At 39.9% G+C, this 14,416-nt stretch overlaps 2 protein-coding genes across 2 annotated transcripts; one reads left to right on the top strand and one right to left on the bottom strand.

The window, feature by feature from the left end:
• Positions 1-1,657: 1,657 nt before the first annotated feature.
• On the bottom strand, positions 1,658-12,079 carry arel1 (apoptosis resistant E3 ubiquitin protein ligase 1). Its single transcript, XM_079573080.1, has 22 exons — positions 12,019-12,079; positions 10,621-10,844; positions 9,274-9,442; positions 8,389-8,609; positions 8,220-8,291; positions 7,847-8,073; positions 7,524-7,761; positions 7,278-7,447; positions 7,015-7,195; positions 6,689-6,933; positions 6,527-6,604; positions 6,315-6,456; positions 6,120-6,241; positions 5,947-6,022; positions 5,416-5,525; positions 5,151-5,330; positions 4,951-5,076; positions 4,410-4,539; positions 4,280-4,338; positions 4,114-4,203; positions 3,870-4,045; positions 1,658-3,336 (listed from the first exon to the last, which is right to left on the bottom strand). Exons 2-22 carry the CDS (start codon positions 10,766-10,768, stop codon positions 3,234-3,236), a joined length of 3,063 nt encoding a protein of 1,020 aa, XP_079429206.1. The 5' UTR covers positions 10,769-10,844; positions 12,019-12,079; the 3' UTR covers positions 1,658-3,233.
• A 358-nt stretch (positions 12,080-12,437) lies between these two features.
• fcf1 (FCF1 rRNA-processing protein) lies at positions 12,438-14,156 on the top strand. Its single transcript, XM_079573815.1, has 7 exons — positions 12,438-12,512; positions 12,628-12,699; positions 12,788-12,936; positions 13,029-13,101; positions 13,183-13,270; positions 13,711-13,805; positions 13,882-14,156. The coding sequence occupies exons 1-7, from the start codon at positions 12,478-12,480 to the stop codon at positions 13,928-13,930; spliced, it is 561 nt and encodes a 186-aa protein (XP_079429941.1). The 5' UTR covers positions 12,438-12,477; the 3' UTR covers positions 13,931-14,156.
• The last annotated feature ends 260 nt before the right edge of the window (positions 14,157-14,416 follow it).

Genomic DNA, 14,416 nt, shown 5'->3' with positions numbered 1-14,416 from the left:
AGGAAGTCAGTGAACCTTTATGGGACAACTTCAGAAAGCAGCACAGACAGAAAGAGCAAATAAAACGTTTGAAGTAGTTAAAGTCAGGGGCCCACAGTTGTGTCTGAAGCATGTGGCAGCTATGTTCTCCCAATGAAAGGTGGACATGCCTGCAAGCAGACTGTGACCTTACGTGTGGAGAAGTTTAAACAAAGACCTTTTGCATGTAAGTCAAATCAGTACATTAAACAGTTAGGGGGACTACTTCCTGTCCATTGTCCAGGCCTGTGCTGCCTGAGCAAATCTCTCCTGTCCTTCAACAACTCTGATTACCATTGGCCTCTAAATCGACCCAATCATCACAGATGATGAATACCTGCAGCCAATCCAGTTGGCAGTTAATCAGCAGTGTCCAATCAGGTAATGAGGACCCGCATGTTGGAATGAAAAGCAGACAACCCCACGGCTGCTGAGTAGACAGGAAAGTCCGTCCAATCACATTGTAAAGGTAGCTCACACATGCCATGGCTGTGCTGCCCAGGAAGAGTCAGTCTGTGTACAATTAGATCTGATCAGAGAAACAGCTCTGATGGACATCTCTGAGGCAGGCTGTCTGTCTCAAGGATGGGAAATGAGGCGCTGCACTTTCGATCTTGTAAAATAAGTGCTCGAGAAGAGCCACAAGTAAACTGACTCCCCAGGAACTTGGCACGTCGCACTGACTGGATTTATGGAATAACACAAGTGGGATTTGTCAAGGAAGCATGTTTTCCTTGGGAATTAGCATCATCAACTATGTGCAATAAACAGCCTTGTTGCAGATTGATCCCCACAGGTTCTTAAGGCAATGGGTGCATTGGTCTCAGCAAGGGCCAGATGAGGGCTCAGATTTGTGGTCCCTCTTTACCAAACATTCCTCAGGGGAATCTGAGAAACCATTATGCAAATCCACAGGTGCATTCCACAATAACAAGTAAATAAGTAGAATCTGCATTTGGGAAACACAACAAATGAAGGAACTGCCTTGTCTTAATAGATTAGTATGGGCAATATAAAAGCATAGATTTATTTTGATTTAAATGAAAATGACATAAGAGTGTTGAATAAACAATGTGTGTGTTAAAGCAGTGTAAATATGAAAGCTGAAATCTGAAGCCCCTTATAACGAATCCACTGATAAAATCATCTGTTGCGGATGAAGGCTGCCCGGATATATTTTTAATGTAATGTTCAACTACTGCCACCTAGTGACTAAAAAAAGAACTCAACCTGAACGTGCGTTTGATGGATTATACATTTGTTTTAACACATTTTGTAGGGCTGCACAATTATGTTTTGTCTATGTCTATTTAGGAATTTGTGATTTTTCTAAAAGGTTTTGTGATTGTGATTAGATTTCCAATTTGTGTTTTAAATTCAAGATTCAGTTCACACTTCACAGTGCACGTTTTAAACACACCCAGGAACTTGAGAAAGTTAAACTGATGCACTTCAGAACACGGTCCTTGCTGTCTAAACTACAGAGTAAGCAGGTTTTATACATAACAACTTATTACTCACAGCTTTTTAGGTCTACAAGCTACAACTATGATTGTGAAATATTGTGCAACCCTAAACACTCTAAAACGTCAACCCAATTGGTGAAATGCAATAATGACAAGACAAGAATTTTGTCCATCAGTTTAATTCCCATAGCAAAGAACCCGCAGCGCCTGCAGAGTCTAAAACATTCATCAGCAGAGACTTGCCATAAAAAAGGAAAGTGCCCCTGCTTTAAAAGTCACGGGTACATTTTCCACAATATCTACACAGCTAAAAGGGCAGACTAATCCAGAAACACCCCAAACAGAAATAAGGAATCAGAAGTAAAAGTTGGATGAAAGCTCAACAAAAAACTCTAGTCTAGACATTCTCAAATTCTTAATCAGGCCGAACCCCTCATCGGTGCTGCCTTGAAAATTTCCCCATCTTTTTCTCTAAGGACACCATGACAGCATTGCACAACCCACACCGTCCTTATGTACTTTTCAACACTGAAAAGGCCAACTAAAATAGAAATTTAAATTTTCTCTTGATGGAAAACTGCATTTAAACAAGGAAACGTTTTAAATAGGGGGACAGCAACTTCCCTTATGAAAAATGAAAATGAACAGAAATGTCAACATCTCCACTCAAAATAAAAAGCTTGGTTGGCTCAATAGTACGAAAAAGAACATTGTAAAGTCATTTCTTCATGAGTGTTTAGTGTATTAACATCAAGGAACAATACTAGGCAAGGGATGTGAAGTCAGCTTCATACGAACATGTGTATCTGTGGATAGACGGCTTTGGAGAATCGGAGGTTAACTCCTACTAAGCGGTCAAGGTCAAACTCAAAAGGCATAAAACTAAGGATATTATAGAACACTAATGTTATTTGAAAACTGTTACCCACCTATTTTGTTTTCCCATTTCAATGTGTTGTCCTGTTTAGGTGCACATATGTACCCAAATGTAAGCAAAATCTACCAGGCTTGTGTCGCCCCCACACCTCCCTGCATACAATCAGAGGCAGAGGTCATGAATAAGGCAGGTTATAAAAACATGAACAACAACAACATAAAGACGGTTCCAGACGTACATAAGGAGCAACATAAAAAACTGCAATAAATTACAAACTTACAAGTAATAATAATAATAATAATAATAATTATAATAATAACACAATAAGAAATAGCTTGGCGTATTTTTTTCTTTTAAAACTCTTCATCTTTAACGTAAATAGAAATGATATCAAGTCAACTCATAAACGTGCAGCGGTGAAGAAATCCCTTCTCCAAAAAAAAGACAAAAAAACACAGGAACGTATTTACACTCCCTAGTATGTACAGTAAAGAGTGATATCATATATTTACACAGACACACACACCAGTCCCTGATCGGTTAAGGCCAAAGTGCTGCAGGTGCACAAGTCGCCCACGTCCCGGTGGGCAGCTGTTACACTTAAGTGTTCCTCAGTTTGCAAAAAAATAATAATAATAAGTTACAGCGGCAAGACCTTTACTCTTACAACTTAAATCTGTCAAACATATAAAAATAAGAAAAAGATTAAACCGTAGAAAATAAAATTAGCCCCAAACATTACCCTTAAATAATTTAAATGTCGGTTTTCCCTAAAGCAGAGCATTTATTTACATACAGTAGTACTAGAGTGAATCCTTCTCCAGCGCAGACTTTGGGGACTTCCTCTCACTCAACAAAGTCTCAGACGAGAGTCAGAGCATCCCAAAGCCTTCACTGCCTTCACTGATGGCCAGCTTCAGCATCTTGTGCAGTTCCTCATAGGAGTCATACGTTGGGAGGCACAGCTGGTTAAAACTGCACACACACAAGGGAAAACACTGTTAACAGAACCCTATTTACAACATGTACATTTGAATCTGCATGTAATACAGTTGTGGGGAACAGTGTGTATGCTGTTAAAAGTGATTATGATATTAATAACTTTGCAGCTGGTTTCCTGTGAGAAGAACCCAAGTGAAATAAATTAATAAACCTGTTTTAGGAGAGGCCCCAAAGTTTCTTATTCCAAATCAATGTGATACACACAAAAATGATTTCTATTAAAATGGAGTCATTGCTGGCAAAAACTTGAATGCCACAGGATTTTGGGAGCTCAAAGGACTGGCTCTACAAACTGAAGAATGAAATGACTCCATAAAAATGAGATAAACACAGGTGGATCATGGTTTGCGCTCAAACACCGTGAGCTTTTTGAGCATGCAAGGACACGCACAACATTATGCATTATGAATAGAATAGAATAGAATACTTTGTTTGTCATTATACACAAATAAAATGAAACTTGTATGGCTCTCAAAGTCTCGTGCAGTTGTGAGTGGTGCTCTCACCAGGTGTGTGCAGTGGGCAAAGTGCTGTGTGTGGGGGCAGCGATGATCTGAAAGGAGGGGCACAGAGTGTTGAACCCTCCAGGAGGAAGTTGAGAGGAGCCAGTGGTGAACTGCAGCAGACGGGCCAGCTCCTCCTGAGTGAAACTCGACACGACTGCCCAAAACCACTTCATCACCTGAGAGGCACAAGGAGTGAGGCATTTAGACCTTCGCAGAATGACGGAGGGTATTGCAAATGTTTTACCTTTTCTCTGAAATGCCATGATCCTCCAACGATTACAGCATGGGCTTTAAAGTCCTGTACGTTTATGTCTCCTGTTCCACACATCAACAGCTGAAGAGAAAAAAATCATTATGTTTTGCTATGTTTATACACATCAATGCTCCTCGGCCTCCAAGTCAACACACACCTCCAACTCATTCTCATCAAATATGGCCAGCAGATTTTCTGGAACCAACTCATTCAGACCTGCAAATGATTAAGAAAGTCCAAAGAAATTACTTGAACAGATCTGGGAGTTTGGCTAATGGGGCTCATACCTTTGAGGAAGTGTTCCACCTCGTCTCTCACCTGGCTGGCCAGTCTGTACTGGGCCAGCAGGTTCAGATAATGCATCTTGTTTTCGTTGGTAACTGCAATCTGAGCTCCACCTGATATTAACTCCACCACCTACAGACACAAGAAAATAATGCAGGTGTCAGTGTCAATTATTCAGTGAAAGAATATAATTATGTTGAGAAAGTCAGATATCAATGCAGGCAAAATGAGGAAAAAAATAGGTTTGGACACTGACATATGCTACTTATAAAGATGTAAAAGTCTGGATTATGTCTCTCTAAAAGGGGAAATACCCCAAGAGTTATTGTGGTCTTTAAGGCCAAGCAAAAAAGTTTAAAGAGAGCCATTTCTTCCTATTTAGCTCATCCACCTTTATGTAAACTTCTCACTCCCTTTCTTCAAGCACTCCACAAACTCTGCCAAACAGACAATATGGTTTCTTTTGTTTGGTTTATTGCTCCTATCTTCTGTGCAATGACATCAGGCGCAGAAAGGGGGGTCCCATCCCAACAGTTGCCTCACCTTCTCCAGCTGTCCTGATTTGCTGTACTTCTCCTCAGCAAACACCAAGTCCATTTCACTCACGTCATTGTTCAGGATGAAGCACACTTTAGTTTTGTAGAACTCCTGGTCATCAGTCTCAAAGTACTGCAAAGACCAACGCACAGTTGTTTAGAAATAGCTAATTGGCGGGTTTATAAGCATGAGGTGTTGCAAAATACCTTGTAGTTCATCCTGAGACCAATGATCTGAGCCAAGAAGGACCTGGTAAAGCGGGCTCGAACCAACTGCTTGTAGGCGCCGCCCAAAGCAGACTCATACAGACACTTCCCGACAACACGTCCCGCAAACTCATACATCTTCAGGCGGAGGTGGGGAGGTCTGTCAGGGTTTGGGTGCACCTGTAAAACAGATGGACATTTTTTCTTCAGGATGTGACGTATAGTAGCAGATAAATGATGAATAGGCCGTCAATAGGACACTTACCAGGCCCTGATTGTTGTCACTGAAGCGTGTGAAGAGCTGATTTGATGTATCAAAAAGGGTTTTACAAATGAGCTCAAACCATTCTCTCCTCGGGCCTCCCCAGTCCAGAGCTGCAGAGAAGTCAGTTTATGTAAGACTATATTGTATTGTGCTATTATAGATAAGTGTGTGTGCGGTATGCATTGCAAAATCAACTTTTTAGAGCGTTTGTACCATGTTACAATGTTCTTTCATCAAAAACATACCTAGACAGAGTTTCTACAGTTGTCAAATTGTATGCCTTTTAATGCCATATTAATACCAAAAAATATATATTTTTATTGTAAAAATTTAATCAAACAGATGAATGAGGGGGGATTTTGATTTTCAAAACTGAATTGGACACAACAGGACTTTTTAGCAAAAGATTGTGTAACATTTCGGTGAGAACTGCAGCTGAATTTGTTTTAGACCATAGTTTTGTGTTTTTGACTAATGTACGCAGTAAAAATAGCATAAAACCGCCTCTTTAAAAGCAAGCTTGTTTATTACCTTCCTCATCTTGGAACACAACCTCAAAGTTCTTACTCCAGTCTGACACTGAGAAGTTCCTTGTGGCCTTCAGAGACTGTTAACAAACAGACATTGATGGGTTGTTGTTATTTATTTATTCTTATTTTTTTGCTTTATTCCATTTTGAAGGCAAGAGAACATCAAATACTCACAGAATCCAGAATTGCATGCCTGGAGATTTTTAGGCAGGTCTTGGTGCGAGGTTTCTTGGAGTGGATGTGCCTGAGTTCCCGCTGAAAGAAGTTCACTTTGTCTTGGAACGTTTCCGAGCCACCTGACGGCAATAAAATCAATAGACTGTTAGGAGTTCATAGCTTTTCACCGTCAATGTTGATAAAGACACCCACCCATGTTCTTGTGCAAGAAGCGAATGAAAGTAGCAGCCATGATGTTTCTATCTTTGCAGCTAAGCTCAACAGGCGGTTGCATCCCGTCATCCACCACTAAAGTTAGGTACTTGTGAACTGGGTCGGGCCCATGGTAGGTGAACTGTAAAAAACACACTTACTTACTTTCCACACACCTTTAATACAAGTGCTTTCTTTTTTAACAGGCCTACCTTTGTTCCAGGACACACTCGAAAGGTATAAAGGCGCCATGGAATAATCTTTAGGTAGAACTCCTTCACTGAAAGTTGCTAATCACCAATGGAAGTGGACAAGAACTTAGTTTGTGGTAACTATACTGTATATATTTTTGTAAACTTAAGATGGGGGCTTACCTTTGGCGATATGTAACAATAGACCTTTTTTGGTTTCTTCACTTTTTCCGGTTGTCCCTCCACAGGGGAGTCATGCTCATCCTCTTCTTCCCCCATGGAGGGCCTTCTCTGAGGAGCCAGCAGAGAGGAGGCTGGCAACTGCCACGAGGAGCTGCTGTAGTTTCCGCTGCTGTAGAGGTAGGCCTCAAAGTAGATGCTGATTCCCGGCGTGGACACGTTCTTCTCCACACAGATCTTCTCATTCTCTGTTCGAGCACATTAAAGCACAAATAAGTACTCCCATTTGAAAGGACAAGTGGACATACAGTGTCTAGAAGGTTGCTTACCACTGAGAACAATAATGTCAAACTCTCCATTGCTGAGTGGCTGGTCTTTGTAGGAGATTCGGGCCCTGAAACAGCCTGTCTTCTTCAGGGTTAGTCTGAGCAGGACCTGGCACTGTGGCTTGTTGAGTGAAACCGATTTACTGTAGCAGTCGTCCAACTTTTCATCATCTGCAGTTCCCAACTATAAAAAAAAAAACAAAGACAGCATTATGGTTCTGTTTGCTCTGAGCTCATAAGTCTTATGATGGTGGTTGTTTCCTCACTGAATGCACGTGGACGCTGTAGTTAGCCTCATCTGTCAGACTTGTAGAGTTACTAGTGGGGTTTCCATATTCATCCCTGGGTTCAATCTGCAAAGTGTGCTGCTGGCCATTAGTTAGCACCAAGGTTGAAAAATGGTAGGCAATTTTAGTTTTTGAAGGGACCACAGTTCCTATAATTGAAGAAAGCACACAGTGTTATATATATATTAGAGCAAGAACTTTGGGAATTTGACAATTCAGTCTTACCTGGCTGGAATATTTTATAATATGGACTATAGGCTACATTGAGTCCTCCCAATTTCACAGCAACTTCATAGCGACCAGCCTTGCGCACGGTGAAGGCCACTTTAACAACATTGGACTCTGGTTCTTGTAGGACCTCCTGAGTAACTGGGATATCCAAAGCCAGTTCAATGTGTGTTATATTGACCCTCAGTCCTACAGGCCGGTGAGCAGGAAAAGGCTGGCCATTTTTGTAAAAGAGCTGAAAACCCCACAAACATGATCAAATTATACACTACAACATTGTTTCACAAGAGTCTCTCTGATGAGAACGTTACTGTCCATACCTGCACCCTGAAGCTCATCGTCTGCCCCACCTCCTGTGGTTCCTTCCAGTCCCATGACACTTTGCAGGAACGTGGGTCCAGGTAATTCCCCCGGACATAGTCATAGATGCTGCGGTCACCGCGACGTCCTGGATCCTCATTCTGAAGAAAGCTGACCACTCTGGCTGCAAGCTCGCAAAGGAACTTGATGGTAAAGACAAAAGCTATGATGGAAACGGTTATTCCACCTGTAAAAGGGAGACCATATGTAAATAAGTTTCAGTCCTTTAAACGTTAATACTCTTTCATATAAAGAGTATTTTATTCAGTTCAGCAAATCAAAAGATACAAATGTCTTCAAGTTAAAAAAAAGAAGAAGCTGCAATTAACTCACCAATCACGTAAAACATGAGGTCCCTTATCAAGAAGCACAGTGCCACAGTACAGCCAAATATGAGAGCTCCAGCTGAAAAGACGCCAGTGAAACAATGCCAGTGTTACCATTCACAATGAACATACACCATGCTTGTATGCTTTCACTATAAAAAGTCAATAGTTCTTACCAACTGACCACTTTTCATTCAGACGCCTCTCTGCAAGGCTGTGTACCAGCCCAATCTCGTAGTCCTGGTCACGGCTTCCTCGAGATTTCTGGAGGATCTTGATGCCAGCAGACAACTTGATATAATCTTCGTAGTAGTAACCCCAAGCAGCTAGAGAAAGCTGCTGTGTATTGTCAAACTGGGATAGATCATCTAGGTTCATGCAACCCAAGGTCTTCAGCCTTCGGAGGAAATGAAACTTTATGAAATGGTTTAACAAAACCCTGTTATGTATTAACTGAGAGGTGGCCATAAAGAAATTGGCTCAACTTCACATTCAATAACAATGGCTCACAGAGTACACTGTGGGCCAGAAAAGTATACAAGTTTTGTTTGGAATCAAATGTCATTGGTATGTTCCTGTAGTTAAATGAATCTTAAAAGCTAAAGCTATTTGCATTAACACTTACATTAACCTCTTTTTTGGCATACCAACTAACGAATATAACTTAAGAGTCTGCAACGCAATAAATGAAGAAATCACTGGTGTTATAAAATATATGACCTTGAAAGGCACAAGACAATTCGAAACTAAAAGATTAAAATCACCAACCAATGTAAACCATAACATATTTTAAACAGCTACAATGACACCAAAGACTCAAAGCTCTGCATTGCTGCAGGGTAACACACTACAGTCTATTCTGTAACTGTGATGACCTCTTGAAACACTGCAGCCTACAGAAAACCAATGAAGAGACTGCCCTCCTGTGGACAAATACACTGCCATCTCTTAAATGTTCCACTTTCCACACAGGTTTATATTGCACGTTTTTTAAATGAAAAACATAAATAATATCAATAAATGAATGTAAACAATTTGTCTAACCAAAATGTGACACTTACGTATTGTAGTAGTGTTCCAGATTTTGTGAACAAAGCCACTCCTGGAAAGCAAAATCTCTGAGCAGCTGGATGTTTGCCCCTGCGATTTCCCTCCAGTGACTCTGCTCCTTTACCACCTCCTCCAGTCGACTTAACACATTAAGACTCAGCTCCTCCAGGGTCTGTACATCTGCATAATGGCATAAAAAACAACAACTTTGCCACATGTACAGACAGTACATAGTTATTTAAACTGACTGCCAAATCTATATGCAGTTGAAGAAAAATGGTAGGTCCCGCCTGACTCCAGTGTTTGAGTGACGTCAAGGTCTGGTTGGCTCAAAACTTTTTAAGTCTCAATGAAAACAAGACTGAAATTGTTGTGTTTGGTTCCATGGACCCTTCAAATGACCTGGGCCATCTTAAAGACCATGTTCGCTCTTCAGCCACCAGCCTTGGTGTCATTGTTGACTCTGATTTTAAACTTCACAAGCAAATAAATGCTGTTGTTAAAGCCAGCTTTTTTCACCTTCGTCTTTTAACAAAAGTTAAACCTTTTTTATCTTTTAAGAACTTTGAGCAAGTCGTGCACGCTTTTATTTCAACTCGCCTGGACTACTGCAATGCACTTTACACAGGCATAAATCAGAATGCTCTTTACCGCTTGCAGTTAGTCCAGAATTCTGCGGCACGGCTTTTAACAGGAACCAAAAAGTATGAGCACATCTCCCCCATTCTTGCGTCGTTGCACTGGCTTCCTGTTAATTTTAGAATTGATTTTAAGATTTTATTGCTTGTTTTTAAAGCTTTGAATGGTCTGGCCCCTCAGTACATCAAGGACCTCATCCACATTTACACACCGTTGCGCGCTCTGAGGTCCGAGGGCCAGCTCCAGCTTGTGGTGCCCAGGACGAGCCGTAAGACTAGAGGGGACAGAGCGTTCTTCGTTGTCGGCCCTAAGCTGTGGAACGCTCTGCCCCCCCACGTCCGAACGGCCCCCACCCTGGAGTGTTTTAAATCCCGTCTTAAAACCCACTTTTATTCTCTGGCTTTTAACACCATGTGAGTTGTGTGGTCCTCTGTGTTTTATTTATTTATTTTTTATTTTTGTTTTTAAATAAAAAAAAATAAAAAAATGTTTGATTGTTTTTATTGTTTTATTGTTTTAATGTTTTATTCCTATTGTTTTTATTTTCTTGTGCAGCACTTTGGAAACTCTTGTTTATGAAATGTGCTATAGAAATAAAGTTGGATTGGATTGGATTAATGATTCATATTACTTCTTATTACGCAATAGGTGATAATTAATCATAAAATCGCATAACTCAGCATGCTGCAAAAGTCATAGTAAATCAATCTATCACTGACCTTCAAATAAGTGTTTGTACTGAAAGAGGTGATGTCCCTGGAGCCATTCCTTAATCTGACTATCTCTGTCCTTCTTCCAGTGAACTTCCCAGAAGAAAATCCACAACACTGAGCAGAGGAGGAATGTCAGGAAGAAGCGGCGGTCCATCAGACCATCTTTCAGCCTTCACAGGGACTGCTTTGCTCGCAAAACACTTCCATTCCTTAGGAGGATAGTTGGTTCCCTGCACCATAAGGAATAAAATATATTTTTTTTCTCGCATGTAACTAATAACATATTCTGACTACCTGCAAAATAGGACCATAGATTAATCACAAATTAATACAACTTTAACATTCACAATTCTCCTGTCTTTATTGAGGTTTATCATGTATTAAAAGAGTTAACCCTATAGTTTACACCTCCACAAACATGTTATCAAATGCATTTGACCCCTGTGTCAATTTAGCAGTTCATTGAACATGTTGTTTCTGAACATGGAACTGTATTTCCACATGTTTATTGTTGTATATTATTTTACATGCAGTAAACATGCATGAGACCCATGCATGTTTATTAACATGCACTGTCCCGACCAAATCAGCCAATAAATAACAATAAAATAAATTCTGCTTTTAACTGTAGCACTTTGGGATCTGTTTTTCAGATGTAAAGCTCATTACAAATATCTAATCGCAAATCTAATCGCAATGCTTGGTATTTAACTAAAATGAGGCAACCCAATCGCGGAGGTTCACTCCATTCATGTGTAAAACCTGTTATACTTATAGCTGTCACTTGAGCTACTAACTTATCAGCTAAGGGAACATGCACATTTAAAAGTCAGTCCCTCTCTAGATGTGGAAGAATAGACTTACATGTGCTCCATAACAATAAAATATGCATGAGCAACCTTTCGCAGCTGAGCATAATTGCAAACTATTATTAGCGCCTATAAGCACGGAAAAATGCCAGTTTCGTTGCAGCAGCGCAGACTTCGATGTCAATGCTCCGAACATACACACCCTTACATAAATAAACCGGTTTGTTAATTGCGATTACCGTGATAACAATTCTAACGTTGTGTCAAATAAAATTCATCTCCTAAACAAAATTAGCTCAGATCGGCCAGTTGTTCATCGAGAAGCGCACAGACGGTGTTGGGGTAAAAGTCTTTAGGGTGTGCTGTGTAAACAAAAACATCACACTAGCTGCAGGACATATGGGCATATCTGCTAATATTTAGCCAAGTTAGCACAAATGTCAATGCGTTCTCTGCACAATACAAATAAACCAACGCAGTTGAAGGAAGTCACTACTTTCCTACAATCTAATAACCTGGCAATTGTTTCTGACAAACAAAGCAGCTCAAATCAGGTAAAATGTGAGATTTTAAAAGAAATGAAACGTTGCACTACCTTCGTCTGCAGTTAGCAAAGCGACCGGAATTTCCAACAATCTCCGTCGACAATTGATGACGTCAGCGTGTGTACACACGAGGAGAGGAGCGTCTCAATTCTTCTCTAAAGTTTCCCTTGTTTGAGTGTTAAAATGGTATGTACGAAATCTTTCTTCGCCGAATTTTTTTTCTTGACGTATTTTACTTCTAGGCAGACCTCGGTCTCTTTGTTTTCATCTGTAGTTGAGCTCAAACGTCGAGGCGCGACCTAGCTTAGCATGTTTGCTACATCGATAGATAAATACTACTAAAGTTAGTCTAGTTTGCTGTTGTTCAGGAGTAGCTTGTCCAACTGTGAGCTTCCTGTGTGCGTGAGACTTTCAGTGTTTGCTGTACACCTGGCTGCAATATATATTTTTTTTACAACGTTATCTTCATTTTATTTCAGGGGAAACAGAAAACGAAGAAGTTTGCTGCAATGAAAAGAATGATCAGTTTGAAAGATCAGAGACTGTGAGTTTAAAAAATATATATTATTATTATTATTATGGTGATTATTATGATTTTTATGATTATTATATTGTGGCAAATATTATGTTACCTTGGCTCTCCCTTCCCTGTTTGGTAGAAAGGATAAGGATCGTGTTAAAGCCAAGGAGAAAAAGAAAAAGGATCCATCCGAAATCAAAGAGAGAGAAGTGTAAGATGGCTCTTAAAATTTTATAAAGTCAGGCAGGACTATGCTGCTGTTCATTTTTTATTCTAAATTATATTTCACTCTTTTGCAGGGCAAAGCACCCCTCATGTTTGTTCTTCCAGTATAACACTCAACTTGGACCACCTTATCACGTTTTAGTGGATACAAATTTTATTAACTTCTCCATCAAGGCCAAATTAGACATTGTCCAGTCAATGATGGATTGTCTTTATGCAAAATGTAAGTGCTTGCACTGTACAAAATTGTGCCCAATGAAGTGGATGTGTCCACAAGGCATTGTTATTGTATCATTTTAATTTGTTTAAATCCAGGCATACCATATATCACAGACTGTGTGATGGCAGAGATTGAAAAGCTTGGGATGAAGTACAGAGTAGCACTAAGGTAAGTTTGAATGTGTAATTATTAAAATTATTATTTTATTTTTTACCATCAATTTAACCGTTTCTGTGCCTCATATTACAGGATAGCGAAAGATCCTAGGTTTGAGCGTCTACCATGTACTCACAAAGGAACATATGCAGACGACTGTTTAGTTCAAAGGGTAACACAGGTAAATAATCATTGTTTTTAGATTTGTACAGTACTTTGTTTTGAGGCTAGACCCCCAAGTCGCTTTACTTTTTCATAAATTATTCATTCACTCCAAATACTTGGTGGTAGTAACTACTTCTGTAGCACAAGAGGTGACAGTGGCACTCGGGGGTTTGAATCCCAGCTCCAGCAGGTGTACACTTGTTGTCCTTGGGCAGGACACTTCACCCACCATGGCTGTAGTGTCTGCACACATTGGTGTATAAATGAAGAGTGTGAATGGGTGAGTGGTTAATTTCCTGTAAAACCCCAGTTTGGCCTAATGAAGGTAGAAAAGCGCTATATAAGCTGAGACCATTCACAACTGTCCTGTTGTAACAGGTATACACAAGCGTTGCCACCAGGCTGTTCAAATCTGTAATTCTTGTCCATAACTGATGTACCTATATTTTTTTTCAGCACAAGTGCTACATCTTAGCAACTGTTGACAGAGATCTAAAGAGGCGAGTGCGAAAAATCCCAGGAGTGCCGATCATGTACATCTCCAACCATAGGTACATCTTTTATATCCTCACCTACAGAGACAGTCCACTGAATATCATCTTTAATTTGTGTTCCATTTCATTTTAGGTTCAACATTGAACGGATGCCAGATGATTACGGTGCTCCACGATTTTGATAGTTTGAAAGTATGTATAGAGTACTGGATGTCATACCATTCTGCAGTGAGTGGCAAAATTTGTTTAATTGACACTTTTAGTATTATTTGATTTTGCCACTCAGTGAAATGAAATGGAAATGATTACGGCTCCATTTAGAATGAAAATACATAGTCTCTATAAACAAATAATTCATAATGCGCTTTGTACTTGTAAATTTTGCTGCTGTGTTGTGATTGAATTGAATAAAAATGCTTTTCCAGCTGTATTTCTGATTGTGTTGTAAGATAATTTTTTTGGTCAATTCACAACGAAATTTAAATTGTATTACTCTTGCTGTAACGAGAGGTGATCGATGCTCGAGCTGGAACATCATGCATCCTGGTACCAAGTAACCAAATACTCTTGCTCCTTTAATGCACAGACCAGGTTACCCAAAGGCACTCCTTAAAACATACAACCAAGAATAGGGGGTTGAAATATACAATGTAAACAAATGAAAACGT

This window comes from Gobius niger (genome assembly GCF_951799975.1).
Source record: "Gobius niger genome assembly, chromosome: 16".
NCBI classification, from domain to species: domain Eukaryota; kingdom Metazoa; phylum Chordata; class Actinopteri; order Gobiiformes; family Gobiidae; genus Gobius; species Gobius niger.
The sequence above is the reverse complement of the archived record's forward strand: the minus strand, read 5'-3'. Positions and strand labels throughout refer to the sequence as shown.